Source organism: Herpailurus yagouaroundi, unplaced genomic scaffold (genome assembly GCF_014898765.1).
Source record: "Herpailurus yagouaroundi ecotype Mexico unplaced genomic scaffold, PumYag 142, whole genome shotgun sequence".
Lineage (NCBI taxonomy): Eukaryota > Metazoa > Chordata > Mammalia > Carnivora > Felidae > Herpailurus > Herpailurus yagouaroundi.
In genome coordinates, this window is record NW_024412397.1 from 3,982,952 (window position 1) to 3,992,856 (window position 9,905).

The window sequence follows — 9,905 nt, forward strand, 5'->3', positions numbered from 1 at the left end:
GAGGCGCGGGCCATGCTTCGGCTGGCGCCCGCCGGGGCCCGGACCATCGTGGACATGTCGTACGCCCGCCACTTCCTGGACTTCCAGGGCTCCAACATCCCCCGCGCCATGCAGAAGCTGGTGGCGACCCGTCTGAGCCCCAACTTCCGCGAGGCCGTCACCCTGTGCCGGGACTGCCCGGTGCCACTCCCCGGGGACGGAGACCTCCTCGTCCGGAACCGGTGAGCCCGGCGCGCGCCCCCCGCCCAGGCCGGGCCCCGGCCCGCGCTGCGCGGCTCCCCGGCTGTCCCGGGCCGGCCTGCGTCCCCACACTCCGGCGAGCGCTCGGGCGCACAGCCTGACTTTGCGAGATCCCGGGAAGTTGAACCCGCCGCCATCTGGCGAAGGCGAACGTAATGTGACTGTTGCCGGTGTGAATATCCGATGCCACGGAACGTCCTCATAACTGAGGGTTATTTTAATTTGGGATTCCCCTCCCCTCCCCCAGCCCTCCCTCCTCCCCCTCCCGCTCCCGAAATAAAACCGACGGGACCCAGAAGGGGAGGCTCCCCGCCCGGCCCACCCGCGCGCACCCACGGCTCCTGCGTTCCCATAATCTTTAGTGTGGACCAGGAACAGGCTGGACACAATCTGCGACGTTTAGGTAACGTGCTTTGGAGGAAGGAGGCCGAGGACCCGACTGGCTTTTCCCGTACGCTCCAGGTTGGCAGCCGCCTCGCCATGGCGGAGCCTGTCGTTGGGTGTGTTGGTGTGCACCTCGCCGGTGTCGTCTGCGTGTTGTCAGTGCTGTGTGGCTGTTGTCTGTGCCCCAGAGCTTACCGGCAGGCGCGTGGCGCGTCCGGGGCGGCTGGGCCAGGGCTGGGGTGGGGGCACGGCTGCATTCGCCTGCACGATCTGCAGACCTTTGGGTGGCACTCGAGTGGTCGCCCTACCTTCTGATCGCCTGTCCCACCTCCACACTCCCTACCTTGATGTGTTTCCAGCTCACTAATCTCTAGTAACCGGAGAGGTGTGGGAAGGAAAGGGACCTTAGTCTGTGGGAGCCGTGCCCTTCGGTCTCTGTTCGGTGGGTCCCCCTCGCCGCCTCATTTGCAGGCGGGGCATTCCCCATTGCTCTGTCCCCTACGCTAGAGCAGGGCTCACCCGCCTGCTCAGTCCCATCGGAGGACTACAGTATTGCATGTTTCAGGTTGGATGTGCGGTTGAAGGAAGGCGTGAGTTCTGGTTGTAACTGTGTTGTAAATTGTGCCCTGGAAAGTCCTGTAAGTCACCTGCAAGGAGCGAAGGACAAAGTGTTCCCCACCTACGTGGCTTGCTGCCACGTTTAGTCCGTTCATTTTAGAGATTCATATCAGCCTCCCAAAGACTGCAAGATTGAATAATTCTGCTCATGATTTCAAACTTTTGGAAACCTGTTGGCAACGTAAAAATTGAGGGAGCCAAGGGTGGGGTTGAGGGGAAGCTGGCTCTCGGGCTGGGGTGCAGAGAGTGCCTGAAAAGGTGGATGTGTGTGTCCTTCTAAAAGTTTTCATCGGTGGAAACAAGGCTGTAGAGGATTTCTTCTTTATGGGATAAAGCGCTAAAGCTATTGAGCTAAGGCTACGTATCCTACCAAGTTAAAAAGAAGGAACACACACAGAGCACACCAGACACACGAGTGATTTGCTAGAAGTTGAGATGAGACCAGGCTGAAAAGCCTCCAGGCTTTAACCAGCAAAAAAGTTTCACATGGGCCGGTTTCTGTTTCTTTTCTTCTAATTTTTCTGATCAGGTACACTGTTGACGGTGAGCACTGATGTAAAACACACACCACTGCTTGAATAAAATCCATTTCAGACACCGGGTGTGAAATGGGGAGGGGGCGACTGAGCAGAGCGGGCAGGGGAAGGTGTGAAGTTAGAACACTCCCAGCAGCGGCGGAGTGGCACCACCCGCCAGCGCTGTCCGTGGAGGGTGCTCCCGCCCGCCCGGTGCTGCCGCCTGGCCTCTCTACCTGCCGTGTTCCCCAACCCCCTGGGTTGTCCTCCCCTCCTCCGGCTCCTCTGACTGCTCCCTCGCCGTCACCCTTAGCTGCTTCTTCCGCGACAGGGCCCGGGCACCCCCTGCGCTGGGTCACCGGGGATGGTCCCCGAATTCGGTGGTCAGGGATCTGGAGCCGCGGCTCCCAACGTTTGGAGCTCATCGGTTCGGATTGTTTTAGGATCCATGCCTCTCTTTTCCCTTCACATATGCCAAGAGCCCCCTTTAGTATAGTATGTTTATTATGGGTACAACCTGACCTCTAACTTCTACCTTGAAGCCCATATCAGAAAGAGAATGGGGCCAGGTTTTCTTCCTGTTGGGAGGGGGTGAATCTTTGCATCCTCTTTCCCTACTCTGTGGAAGATCTGCTCCTAACCCCAAATTGTAAGAAGATCCTTTATACTTGTAAATAGTTGGGGGGGGGGAGGGGGGAGGCATTTTACAGTTTTTTTTTTTTTTTTTTTAAGAAAAGACTGGACGTCTATTCACGGCAGGTTAGTTCATTTAATCCTAGACCAAATCTTCCCCAGGAACAGTGTTAATTGCATAAAAATTTCATGCAAGCACTTTTCATTTTTCTCATAATAAAAATCTGCTCTGGAATGAATGGCTTAAGCGCACATTCACTTGTTCAGAAAGGTGTTTGGGGATTTTCACTGTGCCCCGCCTGACTCTTCCTTTCAGTTGGATATTTGCACATCTCATTCCATCTTAACAGAAAATACAAATTCTTTATTCACAGAGAGGGAAGTGCTTTTAAGTCAGAGGTAGGTTTAGGATAATCAAGTTTATCCCATTTAGGGAAGGTGTGAAAGGGGCGCATAAAATCCCTGCAGAATGTCTAATTGATGTCCCTTTATCCAGTGCTCACTGTTTCCTACAGCCGAGGACAACTTCACAACCCCCTCTCAATGCCCAGCCCTCAGGAAAGAGAAGGAAAGGGAGAAAGACACCCTCCGGTTAAGTCAGCTTGGGTGCTATTTTTAGCCTTTTTTCGAAGGATAGTGACACATTATTTCGTTTCCAAATATTTCTAACGATTTTCTGCTCAAGTGTAAGATAATGGAGCAAAGAGTTTGTAGTAATGGCAAAGAGCAGGTGGGGGATGGGGAAGGCGTTTTTGATAAACGGTTTGTTGCTCACGGGGAGGGTAACAGTATTTCTGCTGACTCTCCAGGCGGAGATTTTTTTCCCTTTTCTTTGCTTTCCTTTTCTTTTTCCTTTTCTTTTGTCTTTTCTTTTTTCTCCTTTTTTTTCTCTTTCCTTCTCTTTTCTTTCCTTTTCTTTCTTCTCTTCCCTTTCTTTCTTCCTTCCTTCCTTCCTTTCTTTTTAAGTAAGATCTGATTTGGACGGCGCTGTTTGGCTCCCAGTGTTGAAGGCTCCAGAGTCGAGTCTTCGCATTTTGTTTTTGTTCAAAGAAAGCGCTTCCCTGCCTCTGCAGGACTGCCTGCTTCATAATAAACACGACGAAGGAAGGGGTTCAGCACTTTTTAGTATAAATAAACCGGCGACTCTCGAAGGGTATATATTTGGGGAAAGCCTTTACCGGCCCCATTCTTTTTCCTGGGGTTCCTCGATTTTAGTCTTCTGAGTGGATCCTCCGGTCGGATTGCCAGGACCCTGCACTTATTAAGAGCATATATTTTAAATTAAGGTACAAGGAGAGTCTCGAAATGCACGCATTCTACCAAGCGTGCCTTTCCTTTCTTTTTCTCGCTTGCTTGCCCTTTGCTGTCCCCTGCTCCCCGGCCCGGGCCCCCTTTCCCATTGCGCCCGCTGCTCTTGAACTTGTTTCTGGAGGGGCGGAAGGCGCGGGCTCCCGACCCTCAAGCAGCTCTTCCCAAAGCCCAGGTAAGGCCGAGGGCTCATCCAGGCAGTGGCGGGTCCCCACCTGCTGCGGCGGCCTCGCGGCGTCAAAGCTGGGGTCCTGGGGAGGCGGGGGCCCACCGGGGGCCCAGAGACCCGGGAGAGGGCGAGGTGCGCAAGCGGAGTAGCGGGGAGCTGTCGCCACCAGCCCGAGCGACTCCTTCACCGACGACGAGGCAGGCAATTTAGAAGACGGCAGGGCGGGGGGAGGGGGAAACATGGAAAAAAAAAAAATACGGGGGTGCTTGCGAGGCCAAGGTCACGGTCCGGCCGCAGGCGGGCCCCGGGCGTGTGGCCTCTGCGCTCCAGCGCGCTGTGTGTTCTCCGGACTCCCGGGGAGCTTGACGGCCCTGCGCCCGGGCTCCGCGGCCTGCGCTGACTAGGCTTGCCCGCCGGGACCCCGCCCGGCCCGGGGAGGCCGAGGTCATGATCGCAGGCCTGGGCGGCGGCCCCTCCTCCCCAAAGCCCGGCCTCTCCGCTCGGCCCCAGCCTGCTCCGGGACTCAGAGTCCCCGATCGCGCCTCTCCGTGGTGGCGGTGGAGAGCCGGGACGGGTGGGGAGGCAGTCGGCGGAGGCCGGGCACTTCCGAGGGGAGACGGTTCCAGAAGGACTTCTGGCGCCCAGCAGGTTGGGTGCCGCAGGGCACACGCAGAGCCGTGTGCAACCTGGACGGGGCGCGCAGAGGGCCCTGCGGGTCTCCTGCCGCTGCTCCGGCTGTGCCCGGGCTCAACCACAAGGTTCGATTTGCTTTTTGAGGCAAAGCCCCCATGGAAAACTTAAGCTGCCGCTAGTCAGCCGCGGGCGCCCCAGCTCCCAGCAGAGCCGGCTCCCACCGCCACTTGACCATCGCCCCCCACTCCGGCGCCTGCCTGTGCCCTCTCTCCTCCACTTTCCTCCTGCCTGCGCCCCGCTTGCTCCTGCCATCTCTCCCCCTGGCAAGTGGCAAACCACAGCTGGGAGCGAGGGACAGCCAGAGATGCATTTTCCTCCAGCAGCCCCCCCACCCCACCCAGGGCGAACTCCTTAGAGGTGGGGAGGACCCGTGGGGCCAGCCCGCCACAGGGGCGTCCCTCTGAGTCCAAGGGGGGGGGGGCGTTCCCCGAGGAGGAAGGGCCTCTCCAGTTGGGACTGAGACAGGAGGAGAGAGGGGCACAGGAAGGGTTAATCCTGGGCGAAGAGACAGGAGCTGGCGGCAGGGCCTCAGTCCCCCACCCCTGGAGCAAGCCACCGTCACTTCCACCCCACGGACCCCTTCCTGGACTTTGCTTTACAGCCTATACAGCAGGGGCACCGGAGGCGAGACGCTCCAGCTGGGCTCTGCCCTAGCTGCCTTCTGTGAAGTCCAGAGGCATGCTCGGAGGAACCTGGCCCTTTTTTTTAAAAAAAAGCCCAAACCCCGAGAATTATGTAAATTGAAAGGAAAGATCAGGCGCCCACCCCCAAAATACAATCTGGTATTAAATCCCAGATGGAAAACCAGCAAAAATCATTTCCCCCACTTTTCATTATTGTGTTATCATCTATGGCTATGGAATTCTGTAGTGTGCTGTTGAGGCTACGTGATGTGCTAACTTCTGAAAGCAGCTTGACATGCCCCAAAGAAATTGTTTCCTGCTTTCTTATTTCTACAATATGTAGAGAGCTTTCAATATTGTAGATACACAGGGCATGATCATCAGGGAACATTTATAAGTGCAAAGTGTTATCTCTAATACGGTAGAAGTGGGTCCTTGCACAGGGCAGGTTTGGTTTATTAAGTTAAATTAAAAGTGAATTATTTTAAAATGACCCACTTACCAGCTTTCCTTCTGCCACCAGATACCCCCATCTTTTCATTTCATTACAGGTGGAAATGACATTTTTAGGGTCCTCCATTATGTGTCTAAGCCACCTCCTGACATTTTTTAGTAGACGGCTTTTTTTCTTATGTATTAGGATATTTTTGTTATGAGGTATACGGAGATGAAAAAAAGCTGGTAAAAATACCGGCCTCGCAATTAAAGTGACTCTGGATACCAAAGTGAAAATAATCATCTGGTATTAATCAAGTTATGTCTCTGCTTCTTGTTGAGGAAAAATATAGTGACGATTTGCTTTCCTTTTCATCTAAAAAGCACTGTAAAATGTTGAATGTTCCATAAAAATTTCTACCCTTATGAGACAATTTTTGTTCAATTAATCAAAATGCATAGTTTCACGCTGGACATAGTTACATCAGAAAGAAAATTTGCTGCGGCCAGTCTAGCAGTGTTTTAAACAACCCTGCAGTAACATGTAGCAGACGATGACCTTGCACACTGCCTGAATCTTCAATAATATCATTGTCATTACTATTATTATCCGAAGTGTTAAATTGTCACCAGAATCAATACAAGTCTACTTCTCCGAATATATTTTATCTCACTGTTGTTTTTAACATCTTTATTAAGAGGCCAATTAATTTCCAACTCATAGCTGCAGTGAAGTTTGCGTATAAGAGGGCTTCCTGACTTTTTTTTTTTTTAACAGTTTGTTTCTCCTTTTGAAAGAAAGAGGAGGAAAAGAAAACGCGTGTGAAATAAAGAACTTCATGTTTAAAGTGGTACGAAACGATTCCCAATCTGATTTAAAAAAATAAAATATACCAAAATTCTGATTGCAAATCCCGGTCAAGCTGATACTTGTTTAACTTTTTTTTTCCAACTGAATATCAAGACTGAATTTTTTTTTTTTTTTTTTTTTTTTTAATTCTACCAGGATAGATAGCTGAGCCACCCGTCCACAGTCCCTGGAATTAGAGGAATTTTTCTAAGCGGGATACCAAGGCCTTGGTGAAGGAAACATCTTAATATCCTCGTTTGTTTGTTTGTCTGTTTTCTTCTAGATTTGTCGGTGTTAATGCATCTGATATCAACTATTCAGCTGGCCGGTATGACCCTTCGGTGAAGACCCCCTTCGATGTAGGTTTCGAGGGCGTGGGGGAGGTGGTAGCCTTAGGCCTCTCTGCCAGTGCCCGGTACACGGTGGGCCAAGCTGTGGCTTATATGGCACCTGGCTCTTTCGCGGAGTATACCGTGGTGCCTGCCAGAGCTGTGGCCCCCGTGGCCTCTGTGAAACCCGAGTATGTCACCGTGCCGGTGAGCGGTACCACCGCGTACATCAGCCTGAAAGAGCTCGGAGGACTATCCGAAGGGAAAAAAGTTTTGGTGACGGCAGCAGCGGGGGGAACGGGCCAGTTCGCCGTGCAGCTTGCCAAGAAGGCCAAGTGCCATGTCATTGGGACCTGCTCTTCTGATCAAAAGTCCGCTTTTCTGAAATCGATCGGCTGTGATCGCCCCATCAACTATAACGCCGAGCACGTCGGTACGGTCCTGAAGCAGGAGTACCCCGAAGGGGTCGATGTGGTGTATGAATCCGTCGGGGGAGCCATGTTCGACTTGGCCGTAGATGCCTTGGCTACCAAAGGGCGCTTGATAGTCATTGGGTTCATCTCCGGCTACCAGACTCCCACCGGCCTTGCGCCTGTGAGAGCAGGAACCTTACCGGCCAAACTGCTGAAGAAATCCGCCAGCGTTCAGGGCTTTTTCTTGAACCATTACCGTTCTGAGTATCAAGCAGCCGTGGAGCACTTGCTTCAGATGTGTGTGGACGGAGACCTGGTTTGCGAGGTGGACCTCGGAGACCTGTCTGCAGAGGGCAGGTTCATCGGCCTGGAGTCCGTATTCCGGGCTGTCGATTATATGTACATGGGAAAAAACACTGGGAAAATTGTACTCGAACTACCTCACTCTGTCAACAGTAAGCTGTAAACTCAGAACGATGGCAGAAGTCAAAGGAGAAAGAAAACGGGCACCTTCTTCCTCAGAAAGAGTCGAATCAGTTTATTTTTGGCGGGTAATGGAGATCATATCTCTTTAAAGGTGTTAACGAATGAGTTTCTCTCTCTCTCTCTCTCTCTCTCTTTTTCTTTTTTGCCCCTCCCTTGAAAAAAAATGCCAATAAAAACTTCCCTCGATGGCTCAGAGGTAAAACCGTTACATTCAGTTCTTTGGCCATAGACAGTCTCATTCCAGGCTTTATTGTTCCAGGGAATTAAATTAATTCCTGATGCAAGATCTGATCAAATCAGTATGCCTTCAGCTTGATGGGATTTTAAAATCAGTCTTGAAAATAGTTCACAAATTCCTTACTTTGGGAGAGTTTGGTCTTCCGCTAACGAGCAGTTAATAGATAGGAGACAGGGCAGGAGGACAGCCATCTATTCTCAGAGTCCATATTCCCAGGAAATGGCCCTTCCTTTCTTATAAATCACCAACTATCTAAATGGAAATTTGGAGGAATTCTCCCAAAACTTTGATTTTTGTTTTTTTGTTTGTTTAGATCATTAGGAAAATGACTAAGTGAACACAGACCTATTTTTTAAAAGTCTCTGCTGTTTAATGCTTTACGCACAATTGTCCTGGGGAGGCACATGTGGCATGGGAAGCCTCTCTCTTCCCTTAAGAAGCAAATTAGTGTTGAAAACCGATGAAGGCAAAAGCAGATTTTGGAAAGGGGCTCTACGGAGATCTGGGGGTTACCTGCCCGGGAAGGAAAGGACGTGCTTCATCCACGGGGAGGGTCTGCACAACAAAACCCCCACCACGAGGGGAGACGCACTCTCTAGGCACACCGCCAGAGGCTGATAACAGCATCCTTCATAGGCCTGAGGTGGGATCCGTCAAAGGGCACCATGCGGAGGAGGGGCTTGATGGGATGGGAAATAATAAGATACTTGCTCCGTGTTGCAGACTTTCTTGGACACCGTGTGTTTCCTCTCTGATCACGGAAACAGAATAGCGTGCTTAGCGTGGAACGCTGTTCCTCCGTTCCCACTTTACTTCTCTGTGCCCTCGCTCTGTCGGGGATGAGGCGCTCCTGGGCACCGCTGCCTGGGGTCACACGTGAGAGTCCCGTCATGGGCCTTCTCTCGTGAGCCATGCCTACCGCCGACGTGCCTGCCCCCTCGCCTTCAGCTCGGCTTTCGCTGTTCCGTTGGAAATCCCACGGTGCCTTTCTGATCGAAGGCAAAGCCCACCAGATCCTTTTCTCAAAGCCTCTGGCCCCAGTGTATCTAACACGCTAAATAAATAGGAACGCAATTAAAGATGCTCCGGGAAACCCGGTGACCATATTTAATTTTTCTTTTCCTCCCGTCTGAGGAGCGAGGAAATCCTACTGCTGGATAGCTGTTAGTATCTATTTTACAAGATTTACTCATTTTCAGGTACCTAATGTAGCTGCTAGCATGCATGCACAACAATACAATTTATATGGTAAATGGGACCAAATAATGGCTTCACTGAATGTTATGGCTGCACTGAAGGAAAATGTCACGGTAAATAGCTGCCAAATTATGGATCATGCCGAAGTGTCACAACTGCACTAAAGACAAATAGCACTAGAGGCTACTGCCACTGTGACGCTTTTGAGTTATGAAGAAGGGTGGAAGCCTGATGCAAGCCTCTTTGTGTCCTCATTATAGCAAGGGGTGACGAGTGCAGGGTACAAGAAAAGCTGGCCCAATGTGGCGCTCGGTTATTAATCTGTCCCTTTCAGACCTAACAGCCACGGCCAAACGGAAGGAGACTTCGCCTCGCTTTTGGATACGCACACAAACACAGGGGAGGGGACAGCTTTTATGAATGTATCTGCACGGGAAATGACTGGTAATGGGAAAGCGCTGTGATCCAATCATCCCATCAGAGAACAGTCCCCGTGTGTCCTGCTCCCCGTGCGGATGGACGTGCGAAGTCTAAGCGGTAATGTACTTTCTCCCTTTGTCAAGGCGAGGAACCAGGACGCTGCCAGCTCTCGCTTCTTACAAACTGAAGTGCGTCCCGGTTTCTCTCATTTTAATGGGAGGGTAATAAATATGAAAGACCAGCATTTTAACGGACGGATCCCTGAAGCCGCAGAATAGAAATTTATTATGTTTTGAAGGAATCGACTAAATTCAGCTATGTAAAAAAAAAAAAAAAAAAAAAAAAAAAAAAAAA

At 51.4% G+C, this 9,905-nt stretch overlaps 1 protein-coding gene and 1 long non-coding RNA gene across 4 annotated transcripts; one reads left to right on the forward strand and one right to left on the reverse strand.

The window, feature by feature from the left end:
- The first annotated feature begins 6 nt into the window (after positions 1-6).
- Positions 7-7,910, forward strand: PTGR3 (prostaglandin reductase 3). Of its 3 annotated transcripts, none has more exons than XM_040478551.1 (2): positions 7-221; positions 6,752-7,910. In XM_040478551.1, the coding sequence occupies exons 1-2, from the start codon at positions 13-15 to the stop codon at positions 7,674-7,676; spliced, it is 1,134 nt and encodes a 377-aa protein (XP_040334485.1). In that variant the 5' UTR covers positions 7-12; the 3' UTR covers positions 7,677-7,910. The 3 variants fall into 3 exon arrangements, with proteins under 3 accessions (XP_040334485.1, XP_040334486.1, XP_040334487.1); XM_040478552.1 differs by lacking the exon at positions 7-221 and adding an exon at positions 250-702; XM_040478553.1 differs by lacking the exon at positions 7-221 and adding an exon at positions 250-643.
- Positions 2,983-4,473, reverse strand: LOC121032784 (uncharacterized). Its single transcript, XR_005791472.1, has 2 exons — positions 3,914-4,473; positions 2,983-3,647 (listed from the first exon to the last, which is right to left on the reverse strand). It is a non-coding gene; the product is annotated as an uncharacterized LOC121032784 (long non-coding RNA).
- Positions 7,911-9,905: the final 1,995 nt, after the last annotated feature.

What these genes read in the sequence shown, in the direction of transcription:
- PTGR3 (XM_040478551.1), top strand. Translation starts at nt 13, where the DNA reads ATGCTTCGGCTGGCGCCCGCCGGGGCCCGGACCATCGTGGACATGTCG. An exon ending in GACCTCCTCGTCCGGAACCG is followed by an intron (nt 222 to 6,751) that starts GTGAGCCCGGCG and finishes GTTTTCTTCTAG; the next exon opens with ATTTGTCGGTGTTAATGCAT.